At 42.2% G+C, this 16492-nt stretch overlaps 1 protein-coding gene across 4 annotated transcripts in view; it reads left to right on the plus strand.

The window, feature by feature from the left end:
- Positions 1 to 5487: 5487 nt before the first annotated feature.
- LOC109402403 (RNA-binding protein Pasilla) overlaps positions 5488 to 16492 on the plus strand; it is a 195108-nt gene continuing 184103 nt past the window's right edge. Inside the window, exon 1 of one of the 4 annotated variants that reach the window (XM_029874044.2) lies at positions 5488 to 7447. In XM_029874044.2, coding sequence (XP_029729904.2) covers positions 7324 to 7447 — 124 coding nt within the window. In that variant the 5' untranslated portion in view covers positions 5488 to 7323. The remainder of the gene's footprint in view (positions 7448 to 16492) is intronic. The other 3 variants (XM_029874042.2, XM_029874036.2, XM_029874039.2) reach the window with 3 other exon arrangements.

Raw genomic sequence — 16492 nt, forward strand, 5'->3', positions numbered from 1 at the left:
ACCTAGCTAAAAACAAAGAAAAACGTAGAACCACGAGAATCAACACAAAAGAAACATTTGTGTGCCTAATTTTTGAGGCTCCCGGTAACGTGTTCGACACTGCCGCTTTCCACGGTATAATCGCGCCGTTCACATGGCATGAGAAAACATATAACAAACACACATAAGGGGTGATACACAAAATATGTCACGCAAAAATCGACGTTCCTCCGGGATCTCCCTAGGAGTTCCTTCAGGGATCACTCCCGGAATTCCTTCATGAGTTACCCTGGCAGTTTCTCTAGTCTTTTGTGCAAGAGTTCCTTCAAGCATTCCTCCAAAATTTCTCTCCGAGATCCTTCTGAGATTCCTTCTGGGATTTTTTCTAGGACCCCTTCTGATATTTCTTGAGGGATTCCTCTTAGAATTTCTTCGGGATGCCTCATGAAGATTTTTCATAGATTTTTTTAGGAGTTCTATGGATTTCTTTGAGAGTTCCTCTAGGAATGAATCTAGAAATTTCTTCTAGAATTCCTGCAATATAGTATGTAGATCTTTCAGATATTGCGAAGTTCCTTCAGGGATCTCCCCAGTAGTTCCAAGAAAATTCGGGGATGATTCCAGATGTTTTATTGGAGATTCTTTCAGAAGTTCCCTCAGGTTTTTCTCCAGAAGTTCCTTCACAGATTTCTCTAGGAGTTCCTTCAAAGATCTCTCCAGGATTTCCTTAAGAGATTCTCACAGGAGGATCCTAAGATACCTCTAGGCTGATTCAGGGATTCCTCCACAAGTTTCGTCTGGAATTCCTTCAGAAGTTCATTTCGGGATTGGTCCAGTTCCTTCTAAGATTCCTTCAGGAGTTCCTTCTAAGATTCTTTGAAAAGACCCTTAACCAGGGAGCGGTGGCGTCGTGTATTGAGTACACGTACCATGAAAAAACCCACACTCGGGTTGTACACAGCGTGAGTGTGGTGTCGCTGAGAGTGATCGAAGACGCGGCTGCTCGAGGGTTCAGGGATTTTTAAAAGGAGTTCTTCCTTTAGGGACTCTTCTAGGAGTTCTTTCAGGGACCGCTCCTGGAGTTATTTCGGAGATTTTTCCTGGAGGATTTAGGGATGTCTCCAGTAGTTACATCAGAGATTTCTCTAGAAGTTCTTTCAGGAATTCCTACTGGAGTTTCAGGGATTCTTCTAGGAATTCCTTCAAGATTATTTTTGAAACTATAACAGGCATAACTCGATGATTTCCTTGGAGGATCTCTCATGGAGTTCCTACGGGATTTTTTTTCAGGGATTCATTCTGAAAATTCTTCCGGCTTTCCTCCTGGAAATCTTTCGTGGATTCTGCCAGGAGATCTTTCAAGGATTCCTCCAAGACATCTTTCGGGGATGTTATCTGAAAATCCTCTTGGAATTCCTTCAGGGATTCCTCCTGGAATTCCTTCGGGGATTTCTCCTGGAATGCCTTCGAAGATTCCTCCATGATATCCTTTGGTGACTCATCTAGTAATTCCCGTTAGAATTTCTTTTGGGATTCATGCTAAAATGCCTTTAGGATTTCTCATGGAAATTCTTCGGGGATTCTTTCTGGAATTGCTTCGGGGACTCCTCCTAGAATTCCTAAGGGGATTCTTCCTGGAATTCCAATCCAATTCCAATTAGCGGTTTTTCTTTCAGGAGTTTCTGCAGGGATCTTTTTTAGAGAGACTTTTGAACCACCAAGGATTCCAGCAGATTTTTTTTCAGAGTTTCGTACAGCAGTTCAGGGATTTGAACAGGATTTCCTACAGAAATTGCTCTAGAGTTCTTTTAGACATTCCTGCTGCAGTTTCTTCAAGGAGAAATCCTTTGAGGGTTCCGAAGTCTAAATAGTGCGACCTTATTATCAAAGTTGTTAACTACGCACGTCGTTTTTTCGAACTGGCCCCTCCCTTCCTGGGTAAACTTGAAGGATTCTTCCGCGTTTCCAGCTATTCCTTTCCTTCCCGTTGACAGTTATCATCAGGTCACCGGCTTGGACATTCCGCACCGCTCCGAACCATTTTCACTGCGGCGACATTACTGGCAGATACTCTCGAGCTTAACCTTAATTAGTTAGAACACGGGGCTTCTGCATCATGTGTCGGCTTCGCGTGCTGGTTGAACTACTGCGGTAGAGGAGCAAAAAATGATTTGGCTTCGAGTCAAGGCTTTGTACTCCTCACTCACTAGCGGTAGATAGGTCAGAAGGCGCGAACTGACCAAAGATTCTACCTCCGCAAGTGCTGTGATCAACGTCTCGTCGTCTCACGCCTTGGAGTTGTTTTCCCTGGTCGGAGTACACATCTGAGAAGCTTATCTGCGAGCGATGAACCTACGAGCTGCCAGAATGCAAGATTCGGTTAATAACAACTCCGGAATGCTGGCTTTCTCAGTCTTGAAAAAGGCTTAATAAAAAGCCGAAACGTCGGGAAAAGCAAAACTTTCCGTTTTGATTTACCCAAGACTGAGAACGCCAGCATTCCGAAATCAATATATTCCAGCCGTACTCATACAGCAATTAATAACAACACCGCAACTTCTAGATATATACTGCCGTTCTTCGCATAGTTGTCCCATGTTATATGGGAAACCCATATAACATGGGACAACTATGCGAAGAACGGCAGTATAGCCCTAGTAGTCAGACAAGTGAAAAGGGCCATCCGTCGCTTGGCACTGGCCTGTCCGACACAAACAATACGGGGTGTCCAAACTTTAAAGTTAGTACGTGTGGTGTAAGTCGTGATATTGGCGCTTACCTTACCGATCAGGCTAACGCCGGGGTGGCCTCTGATGTACATAGTAGCCGTCTCCATTCCACTCGGTCCATGGCTGTTTGTTTCCAGTTCCGCACTCTGCGTAGGGTCCGCAGATCGTCCTCCACTTGGTCGACCCACCTAGCTCTCTGCGCTCCACGTCTTCTTGTACCGGTCGGATGACTCTCGAGAACCATTTTAATCGGGTTGCTATCCGACATCCTGATGACGTGACCCGCCCACCGTAGCCTCCCGATTTTCGCGGTATGGACGATGGTTGGTTCTCTTAGCAGCTGATGCAGCTCGTGATTCATTCGCCTTCTCCAAGTCCCGTCTTCCATCTGCACTCTGCCGTAGATGGTACGCAACACCTTCCGTTCGAAAACTCCAAGGGCGCGTTGGTCGTCTGAACGTAGGGTCCATGTTTCGTGCCCATAGAGGACGACCGGTCTAATCAGCGTTTTGTAGATAGTTAACTTCGTGTTACGGCGAACTTTATTCGATCGTAGAGTTCTGCGGAGTCCAAAGTAAGCACGATTTCCTGCCACAATGCGCCTCTGAATTTCTCTGCTAGTGTCGTTGTCGGCGGTCACCAGTGAGCCCAAGTACACGAATTCTTCAACCGCTTCGATTTCATCACCGTCGATATAAATTCGGGGTGGCGGGCTCGGTGATTCCTCCCTGGAGCCCTTTGCCATCATGTACTTTGTCTTCGACACATTAATGACTAATCCGATTCGCCTGGCTTCACTCTTTAGTCGGGTTTACGTTTCTGCCATCGTCTCAAATTTACGAGCTATAATATCAATATCATCAGCGAAACCAAGCAACTGAACGGACTTCGTGAAAATCGTCCCACTCGTGTTTATCCCCGCTCTCCTTATTACACTTCCAGACGCAATGTTGAACAGCAACCACGAAAGACCATCACCTTGCCGTAACCCTTTGCGAGATTCGAAGGGACTTGAGAGTGTCCCTGATACTCGTACTACGCACATCACTCGATCCATCGTCGCCTTGATTAATCGTATCAGTTTATCCGGAAATCCGTATTCGTGCATAATCTGCCATAGCTATTCTCGATCGATTGTATCATACACCGATTTGAAGTCGATGAACAAGTGATGCGTGGGCACGTTGTATTCGCGGCATTTCTGCAACACCTGGCGGATGGCGAACATCTGGTCCGTTGTAGCGCGTTCACCCATAAATCCAGCGTGATATTGCCCCACGAACTCTCTTGCAATTGGTGATCAGGTTTAGCTGTGTAACCCACATTATCGTCAGTTGGTTCGACCTCCTTGCGTGTCTGGACATTTAGGCCCGCCTGCATTGTGACCCTTGTTCGCCGTGCAAATCAGACATTTTGGTGTCGAGTTGCACTTCCTGGCGATGTAGCCTTCCTGTCCCCACTTCATGCAGAGCTTGCTTCTGCCAGGGCCTTTACGCGCCCACGACTCGTGTCCTAGCTCGAAGCACTTGAAACACGCCTCTGGCGGCTCGTAGATGCTAAGCGGGCACACTGAACAGCCTACTCTGATCTTGCCGACTGCAATGGCCTGGTCACCTCCCGTACCAGGAAGCTTGATCGCGGCGATCTGCGTGCCTGCAGGAGCCTTTCGCAGGCGGAACGATGTTCTTGGTGCATCTACCTCGCACAGTTGCTTAGGTTCGGCTGTGAGCTCCCTCAGGTTTTTAGACTGAAGAGTCGCCTCCGCTGTTAGGACTCGCACCTGCACTTTTTCATTCAATACCTTCTGAGCTAGTTCCTTGTATCAGGCGCGTAATGCTTCTTGCCCCCCGCGGGCCACGTCTTCTCGGCAGGTTTCGGCCACGCAGCTCGAGCCGAAGGGCGGTTTGACCTCTCCGCTACCGCTCCGTCAAGCCCCTGGACTCTTCTCTCTGCTGCCCTTAACTCATCTCCCTTGTAGTGCTGGTTGTTTTGATGTTTCCTCAAGAAGAATCAGTTCCCATGAAAACTGCTCGAAAACCTTAAAAAATTTCTGCAAGGAAAACTTACTTTGACGTTAGAGCTGGAACATCGACTTGTTTACATTCTCGATTTGTCTACGGGGGGGGGGGCTCCCAAATAAGTGTTGTTGTATTAATACAGGAATTACGGTCAGTTCACAAAAAGTATGGAAAATTGAACCTTTTTTTTTTTTTTGAAATAACTTATTAAATGTTTGTTTCAAATTAACAAAATTTGTGTTGGCGTAGAACCTCTTTTGAGTCATAACCAAAAAAATAGAAGAAAATAAAATAACAAACAGTAACAATACAATATGAAAACCATGATGAAAACCGGTTGTTCTTCAGAATTTTACCCAAATGACGCACTTTCCGCTCACTGTTCCTCATTAGTCAGCCCGCACCATTCAGACAACAAAACCTACCAACATACCTACTGCCAAAGGTATCTGTTTCCCTCGCACACATCGCCATCCATTAAACATCTCAGCCTTGGTTACCTATTAACAGTATAAATCCGAACATAATTTCCCATTCGACCTTACCACCAGCAGAACACACACTCACATCCTCTCACGCCTTCCCTATACAGAGACGAGTGACTCTAAATATAGACACTCAACGCGATTCAACCACCATCTCAATTGCCCGATCATTCAATAATTCTCCGCAGCTCGGGTAATTGAATGAATGACTGAACTGACTGTGTTGCCTGGATTGCCACCACCCCGAAAACTCCAACCCATCTCGTGAGAGCCTGATTCGCTCGCTCTCACCCTGGATGGTCAGCGTTAGTCACTCACTCTCCCTTGCTCTGTCTTTCTCTCTCTCTTCGATACGCGTTCACACGGCTGCGTGTATTCGTTCGTGGTCGTCGTAGTGGCCGTCATTCAGTCAATTGAAATTTTTATTGCCATACACTCGTTCCCATCATTGAAGCACGACGCACGAAGGAATTCGTTTTTCCCCGACGAATCCCAATTCACGTCTATTGTCACCGACACTTGGTGACGGTCAGTGTGTCAGTTGAAAATTCGCGATCAAGTGACCCGAGCGAATGAAGTGATTGTTTCAGTGATTCAGTTTCAATTGAAAGTGAGATTTCGAATGACCAGGCTCGACTCGAAGTGACAATCATCATTGCGACGAACCTAAACTAGTGCGCTCCGAATCATCTGAATCCACTCGCACGGTGGTGTTGGTTGCACAGGCCAGTGGTGAATGTGTGAGATCGTCGAAAACGTGTTTCGGGCCGTCGGTCGTTTCGAAGTGTGTGCTCGTGAGTGACCCGCATCGCATCGAATCGCTGCGACTGGGTTGAATGGTGGTCGGTCCGTTCGCTCCGAACCAGTCAGTCAGTGCTCACAACGCTGCTGCTTCACAACAACACAACACATCACTCTACTCTAGAGCCGGGCTTATCCTATACGTTCTGTGGTCGTCCGCGCGAGCGCCCAACAACTCACCATTCGAATAGAGACCAAAAAAAGCGGAAAGCAGAAGAAACTGGTCGCAGCCGATTTCGCGGAGACGAACGGCGATCACAAAAGAGGGATAAGAAAAAAAAAGTTCGGACGGACGGACGCGGGAGAGACTCGAACTCGTCGCGCTCGCCTCCTTTGATTTTTTGCTTCTCGGTGTGACCGTGTGTGCACTTGCGCAATAGGTGTCGCGTCTCGCGCTCGTTCTTCACACATGTGTGATAAAATTTGAAGAAAATCCGTACGCACAGGGATAGAAGGGAGGAAAAAAGTGGTCAAAAGATAGAGAGCGAGCACAAGGCGAGAGTTTGTGGCCTCCTGAGCAAAAAGTGGTGGATTTTTGTGTGATTTCGTAGCTGGCCGTGGAAGAATTCTGTCCCCCGTACGCCTGCTGTGGTCGAGCTCAGCGACGGAAAAGGTGCGCTAGCAGGGGTTTAACATTGCGAAAAGTCGAGTTTGCCGTGATCGGAAGGTGGTCGAACACCGGAAATGGTGGTTAAGTGAGTGGCGAAATCGATGTGAAACAGTTTTGTGAAATCAAATTTTCGCTTGCGTAGCAGTGCCCTGCACGGGAATTTGTCAAAACGGGCTCTGTGCTAAACGTCAAAAAAGAAAAGTGAGAGTCAGGGCTGACAAACCTTAGAGCTGACCATCATCAACGTAATCATCTCCGAGGTACAAGCGCGTGAGAGCGAAGGAGAGAACCTCCTCGAATCCCGTCGTCGCGGCCGTCACTATCGCGTGTGTGAGAGAGATTAGGGAATTGGTGAATTTGTCACGAAGAAGAGAAAGAAAGAGAGAGAGGTCGCACACGCAAACCGTGTGTCGAACAGCAAGTGAGAGTGTGGTGACCATCGTCGCAGTTCTCGTTTCTATCGCGTTCCGATAGGCCCTCGGCGATAGACAACCAAACCAGCAGTCAGCGGGCACATATTCCCCCCGATTTTGAAAGAAGAGAAAGTCCCAGTGCCCAGCGCTACAGTGGCTCTACAGGAGCAGCAATCTTTGGTCCAAAACATAGCGACCCTCCAACCCGCAGAGTGGTTCTATTTCGCGTCGAACCCGAGTCCCCCGAAAGCCGCCAAAGTGTATTCCCACGTAGATTGTCTCCAAAACATGGCCGCTGATGCCGCGATGGATACGACCTGTCCAAGTCCCGAACTAGGGGACTCCCGGAAGCGGCCCCTCGATGACGGAACCGACGATGGAACGTCCAAACGCTCACACTTCAGCACCAACGGTAAGTCGTCACAAGCTCTTCACAGAGTCTCCACCCTCTATCCCCCTTTGAAAATCCTTCCAAAAACCCCATCACTTCAAGGTTAGGTCCACCAGCCATCCACAATTTTCGGTTCTTACCCATATCATCGTTATCAGCCATAATCATCACATCCTCTCACAAAACGAGCAACCCTTCCCGAAGATAAAACCGGGTGCAAGGATCAATCAATCAACCTTCTCAACTCGCTTCTAATTACTGTATTTTTCACCCAAAATACCCCTCGGTTTGCTGCCTCGCGCACTCGCTCACTCTCCCCCTCTCTCTCTCTTTCATTCGCCTACTGTTCGCTCGCTCTTATCATATCACAATCGCACACGCACCGCTCTTCTTCCAGCGCTGACACACTGCAGCCAGCCTCACCGTCGCCGCGCTTATCGCGGTGTTTTTATATGTTGTATCCCATTACTGATTTTTTTTCGTTTTGTCATAACAATAAAAGCAAATTTTGCCTATCAGTAGTCCCACTGCACCAATACATCGCACGAAAAGAAATCGCTATTCATCCGAAAATCGCTCTATTCATTGATGAGGCAAACATCCGTGCGTTAGAAACTCATCCATCATCCGAATATCACGACGAGTATCAAATCCGCCTCGCCCCGTAACACCGACGCTCGAAGCACAAATGTGAACAGTTTCATCAGTGACAGATGCAGGACCGTTCTTTCAGCATTCGTCATCGTGTGCCATCAGATCATCATCACTCGGCTATGATCGTGATCGTTGTGTGATTGTCAATCGTATCCTGCATGTATAGTTCAATCATTATCATCGCGAGCGAATCACTCTTATGACACTCACAGAATCTAGAACTCGTTGTTTCGATCGGCAATCGAATTTCAACTGATATATCAGCGAAACATCAACTATGTATGTTCATTGCAGCATCCATACCGCTGACATCGAACTGCTGAACTCGTGAAACAAAATTCACAGCCAGTCAATCTGATACCTATTTCCTGACCCATTTCAAGTAAAACCTAGTTGTTGACAACAGAACGGTGACCGTTTGAACTTCAATTGAAATTAGTGGATTTGAATGAATTCTCCAGATTTGTTAGCACTAACGGAACGAAAAGAGATATAGCTGTAAAAAAGCTTGTGAAACTTCTAAGTTTAACCAAAACAAACCATTTATACATATAATCAAGTTTATGACCGTGTTTTATGTACGAGACGAGCAAGTTACATCACATAAGATTTAGCAAAAGTGTCTTATGCGTGCAAAAGTGAAGGTAATATACGTGCATTAGCAGGACAATAGTAATGCTATACGACTTGAAGCGATATCTTATGCGATTTACTGTGTGCACTATTGTGATGTGAAATAACATTCACAAAAAAGAAACAATATTTGTATCCACAGTGCCGAACTAATGGCCCTTGAATACACGTGCTGCACCGGAATTCTTGAAACAAAAAATTGAAAGGAATACACCAAAATTCCAGACAAATATTCACCTGAATCTTGAAAGGAGTTCACTCGAGTTTATTAAAATAATTCACTCTAATTTCTGAAAGAAATTATGGAAGAAATTTCTGTACGGAAATCACTCCAGTTTCTGAAAGGAGTTCACTCGGATTCCTGAAATAAATTTCCTGCCGCTCAAATTTATGAAATAAATTAGTAATCCACTCGAAATGCTGAAACTAATGCACACGACTCCATAAAGGAACCCATTCGAATTCCTGAAAGGAATTCATTCGAATTCCTGAGAGGAATTCATTCGAATTCCTGAGAGGAATTCATTCTAATTCCCGTAAGGAATTCATTCGAATTCCCGAAAGGAATTCATTCGAATTCCCGAAAGGAATTCAATCGAATTCCTGAATGGAATTCATTCTAATTCCTGAAAGGAATTCATTCGAATTCCTGAAAGGAATTCATTCGAATTCCTGAAAGGAATTCATTCGAATTCCTGAAAGGAATTCATTCGAATTCCTGAAAGGAATTCATTCGAATTCCTGAAAGGAATTCATTCGAATTCCTGAAAGGAATTCATTCGAATTCCTGAAAGGAATTCATTCGAATTCCTGAAAGGAATTCATTCGAATTCCTGAAAGGAATTCATTCGAATTCCTGAAAGGAATTCATTCGAATTCCTGAAAGGAATTCATTCGAATTCCTGAAAGGAATTCATTCGAATTCCTGAAAGGAATTCATTCGAATTCCTGAAAGGAATTTATTCGAATTCCTGAAAGGAATTCATTCGAATTCCTGAAAGGAATTCATTCGAATTCCTGAAAGGAATTCATTCGAATTCCTGAAAGGAATTCATTCGAATTCCTGAAAGGAATTCATTCGAATTCCTGAAAGGAATTCATTCGAATTCCTGAAAGGAATTCATTCGAATTCCTGAAAGGAATTCATTCGAATTCCTGAAAGGAATTCATTCGAATTCCTGAAAGGAATTCATTCGAATTCCTGAAAGGAATTCATTCGAATTCCTGAAAGGAATTCATTCGAATTCCTGAAAGGAATTCATTCGAATTCCTGAAAGGAATTCATTCGAATTCCTGAAAGGAATTCATTCGAATTCCTGAAAGGAATTCATTCGAATTCCTGAAAGGAATTCATTCGAATTCCTGAAAGGAATTCATTCGAATTCCTTAAAGGAATTCATTCGAATTCCTGAAAGGAATTCATTCGAATTCCTGAAAGGAATTCATTCGAATTCCTGAAAGGAATTCATTCGAATTCCTGAAAGGAATTCATTCGAATTCCTGAAAGGAATTCATCCGAATTCCTGAAAGGGAATTCATTCGAATTCCTGAAAGGGAATTCATTCGAATTCCTGAAAGGGAATTCATTCGAATTCCTGAAAGGGAATTCATTCGAATTCCTGAAAGGGAATTCATTCGAATTCCTGAAAGGGAATTCATTCGAATTCCTGAAAGGGAATTCATTCGAATTCCTGAAAGGGAATTCATTCGAATTCCTGAAAGGGAATTCATTCGAATTCCTGAAAGGAATTCATTCGAATTCCTGAAAGGAATTCATTCGAATTCCTGAAAGGAATTCATTCGAATTCCTGAAAGGGAATTCATTCGAATTCCTGAAAGGGAATTCATTCGAATTCCTGAAAGGGAATTCATTCGAATTCCTGAAAGGGAATTCATTCGAATTCCTGAAAGGGAATTCATTCGAATTCCTGAAAGGGAATTCAATCGAATTCCTGAAAGGGAATTCATTCGAATTCCTGAAAAGGAATTCATTCGAATTCCTGAAAGGGAATTCATTCGAATTCCTGAAAGGAATTCATTCGAATTCCTGAAAGGAATTCATTCGAATTCCTGAAAGGAATTCATTCGAATTCCTGAAAGGAATTCATTCGAATTCCTGAAAGGAATTCAGGAATTCATTCGAATTCCTGAAAGGAATTCATTCGAATTCCTGAAAGGAATTCATTCGAATTCCTGAAAGGAATTCATTCGAATTCCTGAAAGGAATTCATTCGAATTCCTGAAAGGAATTCATTCGAATTCCTGAAAGGAATTCATTCGAATTCCTGAAAGGAATTCATTCGAATTCCTGAAAGGAATTCATTCGAATTCCTGAAAGGAATTCATTCGAATTCCTGAAAGGAATTCATTCGAATTCCTGAAAGGAATTCATTCGAATTCCTGAAAGGAATTCATTCGAATTCCTGAAAGGAATTCATTCGAATTCCTGAAAGGAATTCATTCGAATTCCTGAAAGGAATTCATTCGAATTCCTGAAAGGAATTCATTCGAATTCCTGAAAGGAATTCATTCGAATTCCTGAAAGGAATTCATTCGAATTCCTGAAAGGAATTCATTCGAATTCCTGAAAGGAATTCATTCGAATTCCTGAAAGGAATTCATTCGAATTCCTGAAAGGAATTCATTCGAATTCCTGAAAGGAATTCATTCGAATTCCTGAAAGGAATTCATTCGAATTCCTGAAAGGAATTCATTCGGATTCCTGAAAGGAATTCATTCGAATTCCTGAAAGGAATTCATTCGAATTCCTGAAAGGAATTCATTCGAATTCCTGAAAGGAATTCATTCGAATTCCTGAAAGGAATTCATTCGAATTCCTGAAAGGAATTCATTCGAATTCCTGAAAGGAATTCATTCGAATTCCTGAAAGGAATTCATTCGAATTCCTGAAAGGAATTCATTCGAATTCCTGAAAGGAATTCATTCGAATTCCTGAAAGGAATTCATTCGAATTCCTGAAAGGAATTCATTCGAATTCCTGAAAGGAATTCATTCGAATTCCTGAAAGGAATTCATTCGAATTCCGGAAAGGAATTCCTTCGAATTCCGGAAAGGAATTCATTCCAATTCCGGAAAGGAATTCATTCCAATTCCGGAAAGGAATTCATTCCAATTCCGGAAAGGAATTCATTCCAATTCCGGAAAGGAATTCATTCCAATTCCGGAAAGGAATTCATTCCAATTCCGGAAAGGAATTCATTCCAATTCCGGAAAGGAATTCATTCCAATTCCGGAAAGGAATTCATTCCAATTCCGGAAAGGAATTCATTCCAATTCCGGAAAGGAATTCATTCCAATTCCGGAAAGGAATTCATTCCAATTCCGGAAAGGAATTCATTCCAATTCCGGAAAGGAATTCATTTCAATTCCGGAAAGGAATTCATTCCAATTCCGGAAAGGAATTCATTCCAATTCCTGAAGGAAATGTTTCCGGCAGCGAATATGGTCTGAAGTTGGCATTTAGATTTGATGAGCCTTTTACCAAAAATTTAGTCATGATTTCCTAAAGGATTCTAGGAACATTTTGCACTGCTTTGGGCAAGCGTCAATATTGGGCATTGTAAGTTCTACAGCCATCTGGAGTTTCCAAACCCGTAGTGTACTGTGGTCGAAATCTGGCTTAGTTGGAATACGGCTGAGATGATTTCACTTTGGAGTCTTTTGAGAGCATTGAGAACAGTTTCTGATTTTGTTTCACCGACGTTTCGGCCCGTATGGTACCTTTTTCAAAGATGTCTAGGAAAGCCTGACCGGATGAATCCTTGAGAAAGGTCCCATACGGACCGAAACGTCGGGATAAAAAATCATAAACTAGCGTTTTCAATTCTCCCAAAAGACTGCAAAGCCAATACTCCGAAGTTGAAATTTTGAGAAAAAAAACACGTTTATTGACAAAAAGTGAGAAAAATCGTCCATTTTGTTCTGCACAGCCAGTGGTTGCATCTTTTAAGGAGCAAGTTTTCATTTTTTTTTTGATAAATTTACCAAAAACTGGATAGACAACTATTTTTTTTTTCATAATCAGAGATAACTGAAGGATGTCTGCGGCAAAGTTGTAGATATTCTCATGCAGAAAAATGTGGTCGAAAGTGTTCCATTTCTCAGTCAGTATGCATCTTTTTTTGCTGAAGACAGTGTTGCCATATTATGTATATCTCTTTTTTTGTTTATTATTTATTTAGTCAAATTTATCGATTTTTGCGGCTGAGTGGAAGTTTTACTTAATTCCAAAAGCTAGACTTTACAAATACTGGCATGAGTGAGAAATAGACAAATTGGAGAAGAATTGGCGAAAAAGTTACTCGTCCTCACGGTGAGACTGGAACTTACGACTGCTACTCACTAGACAGGCGCGTTACCACGAGAAGACCCGAAGATGTAGTGACTAACCTGAATTCAAGTTCAGCTCAAAATTCAGAGGTTCTTTTCCATGTTTTAGTTTTTTTTTTTTTGAGAAAAAGAACACCGATATTTATTATGAAATATGCGGGATGAAGACGCAAAACAATCAAAATAAGATAAAAAAAAATGAAAAAAGTGTGAAAAATTTGCAATTTAGTTGAAATTTGCAGATAAAAAAATAAACTTTGGAATGATTTGAGTGGGATTTTTGATAATTATGGCAGTTTTTCGGCTTTCAGTCACGGAAAAAGCGTTAATATTTCTGTATCATGGCCAACGTTTCGATCCTTGGGTTAGGATCTTCCTCAGGGCTCGATTATCACAAGTTGATTAAGGCGAAACTGGATCCATTTCCTCACTTTTTGGTTTTAGATTTTTTATAAAATAACGAAGAAATATTTTCAAAATCGGTTTTCGTGCACATGTAGAGTATGGATCAAGGTATCTCCTGATTATTTTTTCAGATGGAAAATGTTTTTAGTTTTTACAGAAACCATTTTTAAACAAAATTTCACAACAAAATGGTTTCTGCAAAATCGAAAAACATTTTCCACCTGGAAAAAATCAGGAGATACCTTGATCCATACTCTACATGTGCACGAAAACCGATTTTGAAAATATTGCTTCGATATTTTATGAAAAATCAAAAACCAAAAAAATGAGAAAATGCTTCCAGTTTCGCCTTAAGATCGAGCCCTGAGGAAGATCCCAACCCAAGGATCGAAACGTTGGCAATGATACAGAAGTATCAACCCTTTTTCCGTGACTGAAAGCCGAAAAAAGTTGTTAAAAAATAAAAATTAAAAAAAAGTCAAATAAATACGGTGTCTTGTAGAAGTTGAGTTGCCTGATTGTATTTGTATACTTCAATAACTAAGCTACTCGCAATCTTAAGTAGGTCATGACTTAGGTAGGACTGTGACAGTTGACTTAAGCCGTTCGTTCCTGAATAAACGATCAAATAGATAATACGTATTTTACTGGACAATTCATTTTTTTAAAGATTTAAATTATTTCTCGTTAATACATAGAATCCTCAAATAAAAGACCAATTTTCGTTTTTATTGAATGGTATTCTGATAGTAACAGTCCTTTTTCCGAACTTAAAAAACGAAGAACTGATTTTCGGGTCATTGACAGTTCTTCTATGGAGATGACAGATCCGTTTAACCTTCGTAAACAAATGCATACGCGGACCCTGTCACATGAAAAGGCCTATTCTAGTTTGACGTTTGAGGTCGATCTTAACGTGATAGAATTCGACATTTTACACACCGGGGATTCTCAGGAATGTTCCTTTCGGACGAACACGGTAACAAAAATTTACCTAAATCGTGAGTTCAAAGCTAGGGGCGGGACGCACGATGAAAAAAAAATAAGAATATATATTTTTTTTTTTTCTACCGCAATCAATGGAAAAATCATCGGGAAATGTATTCTTAGCTCATCTTTTGTGGCTTCAACCTTAAATCTAGGTAGGGCTTAAGGAGCATATTGTCTTCTAAACCAGTTTCGGTTGTTTCTATTGAAATACAGTATAAGACAGCGTTCTCCCATACAAACAAGTCAACTTTAGATTAAAGTAGACGTTTGGTCGGTGCAAACGGTTTAAGTGCAAGTCCGGTAAGTGCAACAAATTTGCAGTTATCGCACCGTTATCTGTCAAAACGGTGCACCAAGTTAGCCCAAATGAACAATCGAATGAACTTCTCGTTCATTTAACGTCAATTGATGGGTTGTTGACGCTTATCTGACGTTGCAGTTATCGAATTTTGTTCGCTAACTGAAACGTAAACATGTTGCAGTTATCGAACGTCTACTGTATCATGTCTCAAGCGTTTCTCAACCGATTTTCTGTAAAAAACTCCACAACTCTTCAATTAAAAAAAACTATTGAATTAGCTGTTCGATGGGTATAGATATTAGTTCTCAACCATTATTCTTCCAGATTATACCGAGAGATCATCCGATTACTGATCGTATTTTTCAGAATAATCCGAATACAGTAGACGTTCGATAACTGCAACATGTTTACGTTTCACTTAACGAATAAAATTCGATAACTGAAACGTTAGACAGGCGTCAACAACCCGTCAATTGACGTTAAATGAATGCAAAATTCATTAAACTGTTGATTTGGGCTAACCTGGCGCATCGTTTTGACGGATTGCGCTGCGATAACTGCAAAATTGTTGCACTTACCGGACTTGCAGTTAAAAAGCATTGCAGTTAAACCGTTTGCACCGATCGAACGTCTACTGTATAAAATCTACGAAGAAAAATCGATGATTATAGATTGCCTATTCGGTGCTTTGTTGGCGAAACTATAACTGAGGAGCTAGCTTCGGTGAGATTCAGAGTGAGACTCAGTATTCACACCGTCTGTCAAAACGTGTGCAAAAGGTAAACAATCCATTTTTCGCTGAATAGGCCTGATCAGAAGACGTTTCCAATTAGCTGATTTTGGGGGTCTTTTGTAAACAGTGCCATACACGGACCTGTCAACTGAAAAGGCCTATTCAGCTGTTCCTAGTTCAGTATAGGCCTTTATAGTTGACAGGTTCGTGTGTGTCACTGTTTACAACTGCCGAAAAAAGGCGCAAATACTGAACTGTCATTTTCATAGGAGTACTGTCAAAGACCCCCAAAATCAGCTGATTTTAAAAGTCTTCTGATAAGGGCATGGGCGAAACTACGGAGTTTTGTCAGGGGGTGCACTACAAACAAATATTCATTGGTTCATCCATTCATTATTCATCGCCCCATATCTTACAGCAATGCATTCAAATGCTAGGGGGTGCCTGGCACCCCCGGCACCCCCAGTAGTTTCGCCTATGGATAAGGGCTATAAAAATTGAGTGTGTAGGCGCGAGAACTGAGAACAGAGAAGAATAGAAAGCTTTTCAAAGAGCGGTGTCAAATGCTTCTCACCAAAATTGCCTAAAAGGCTTTCCAAGAAAAAGTGTGAAAGCCTTCTCACGTTTTTTTTTTCATCGAAAACCAAAAACAGAAATCCAATCGAGGAACTAAAAACACTTCGAGGAGGTATTTTAAAAGTTTCTCACTGAACAGGTTGAAAGGCATTCCATCACAAAGCATTTAAGGCTGTTCAATGGTTGCTCACTTAGTAAATGAAAAGCATGAACAGCTTCTCACTGAGAAGGGTGAGTGTCTTTTCACACGCATACGTGATATACTGCTCATCGAGAAAAGTAAAAAGCTACACATCCGTTAGCTTGTGAGGCTCACGGAAACTATTTCACGGTGTTTACGGGTGGGAGAAAACGCTTTTCATGGTTCCATTATCACCGGAAAGCTTCTCACTTAGATAATTGAATGGCTTCTCAACGAAGACGT

This window comes from Aedes albopictus, chromosome 1 (assembly GCF_035046485.1).
Source record: "Aedes albopictus strain Foshan chromosome 1, AalbF5, whole genome shotgun sequence".
Taxonomy (NCBI): domain Eukaryota; kingdom Metazoa; phylum Arthropoda; class Insecta; order Diptera; family Culicidae; genus Aedes; species Aedes albopictus.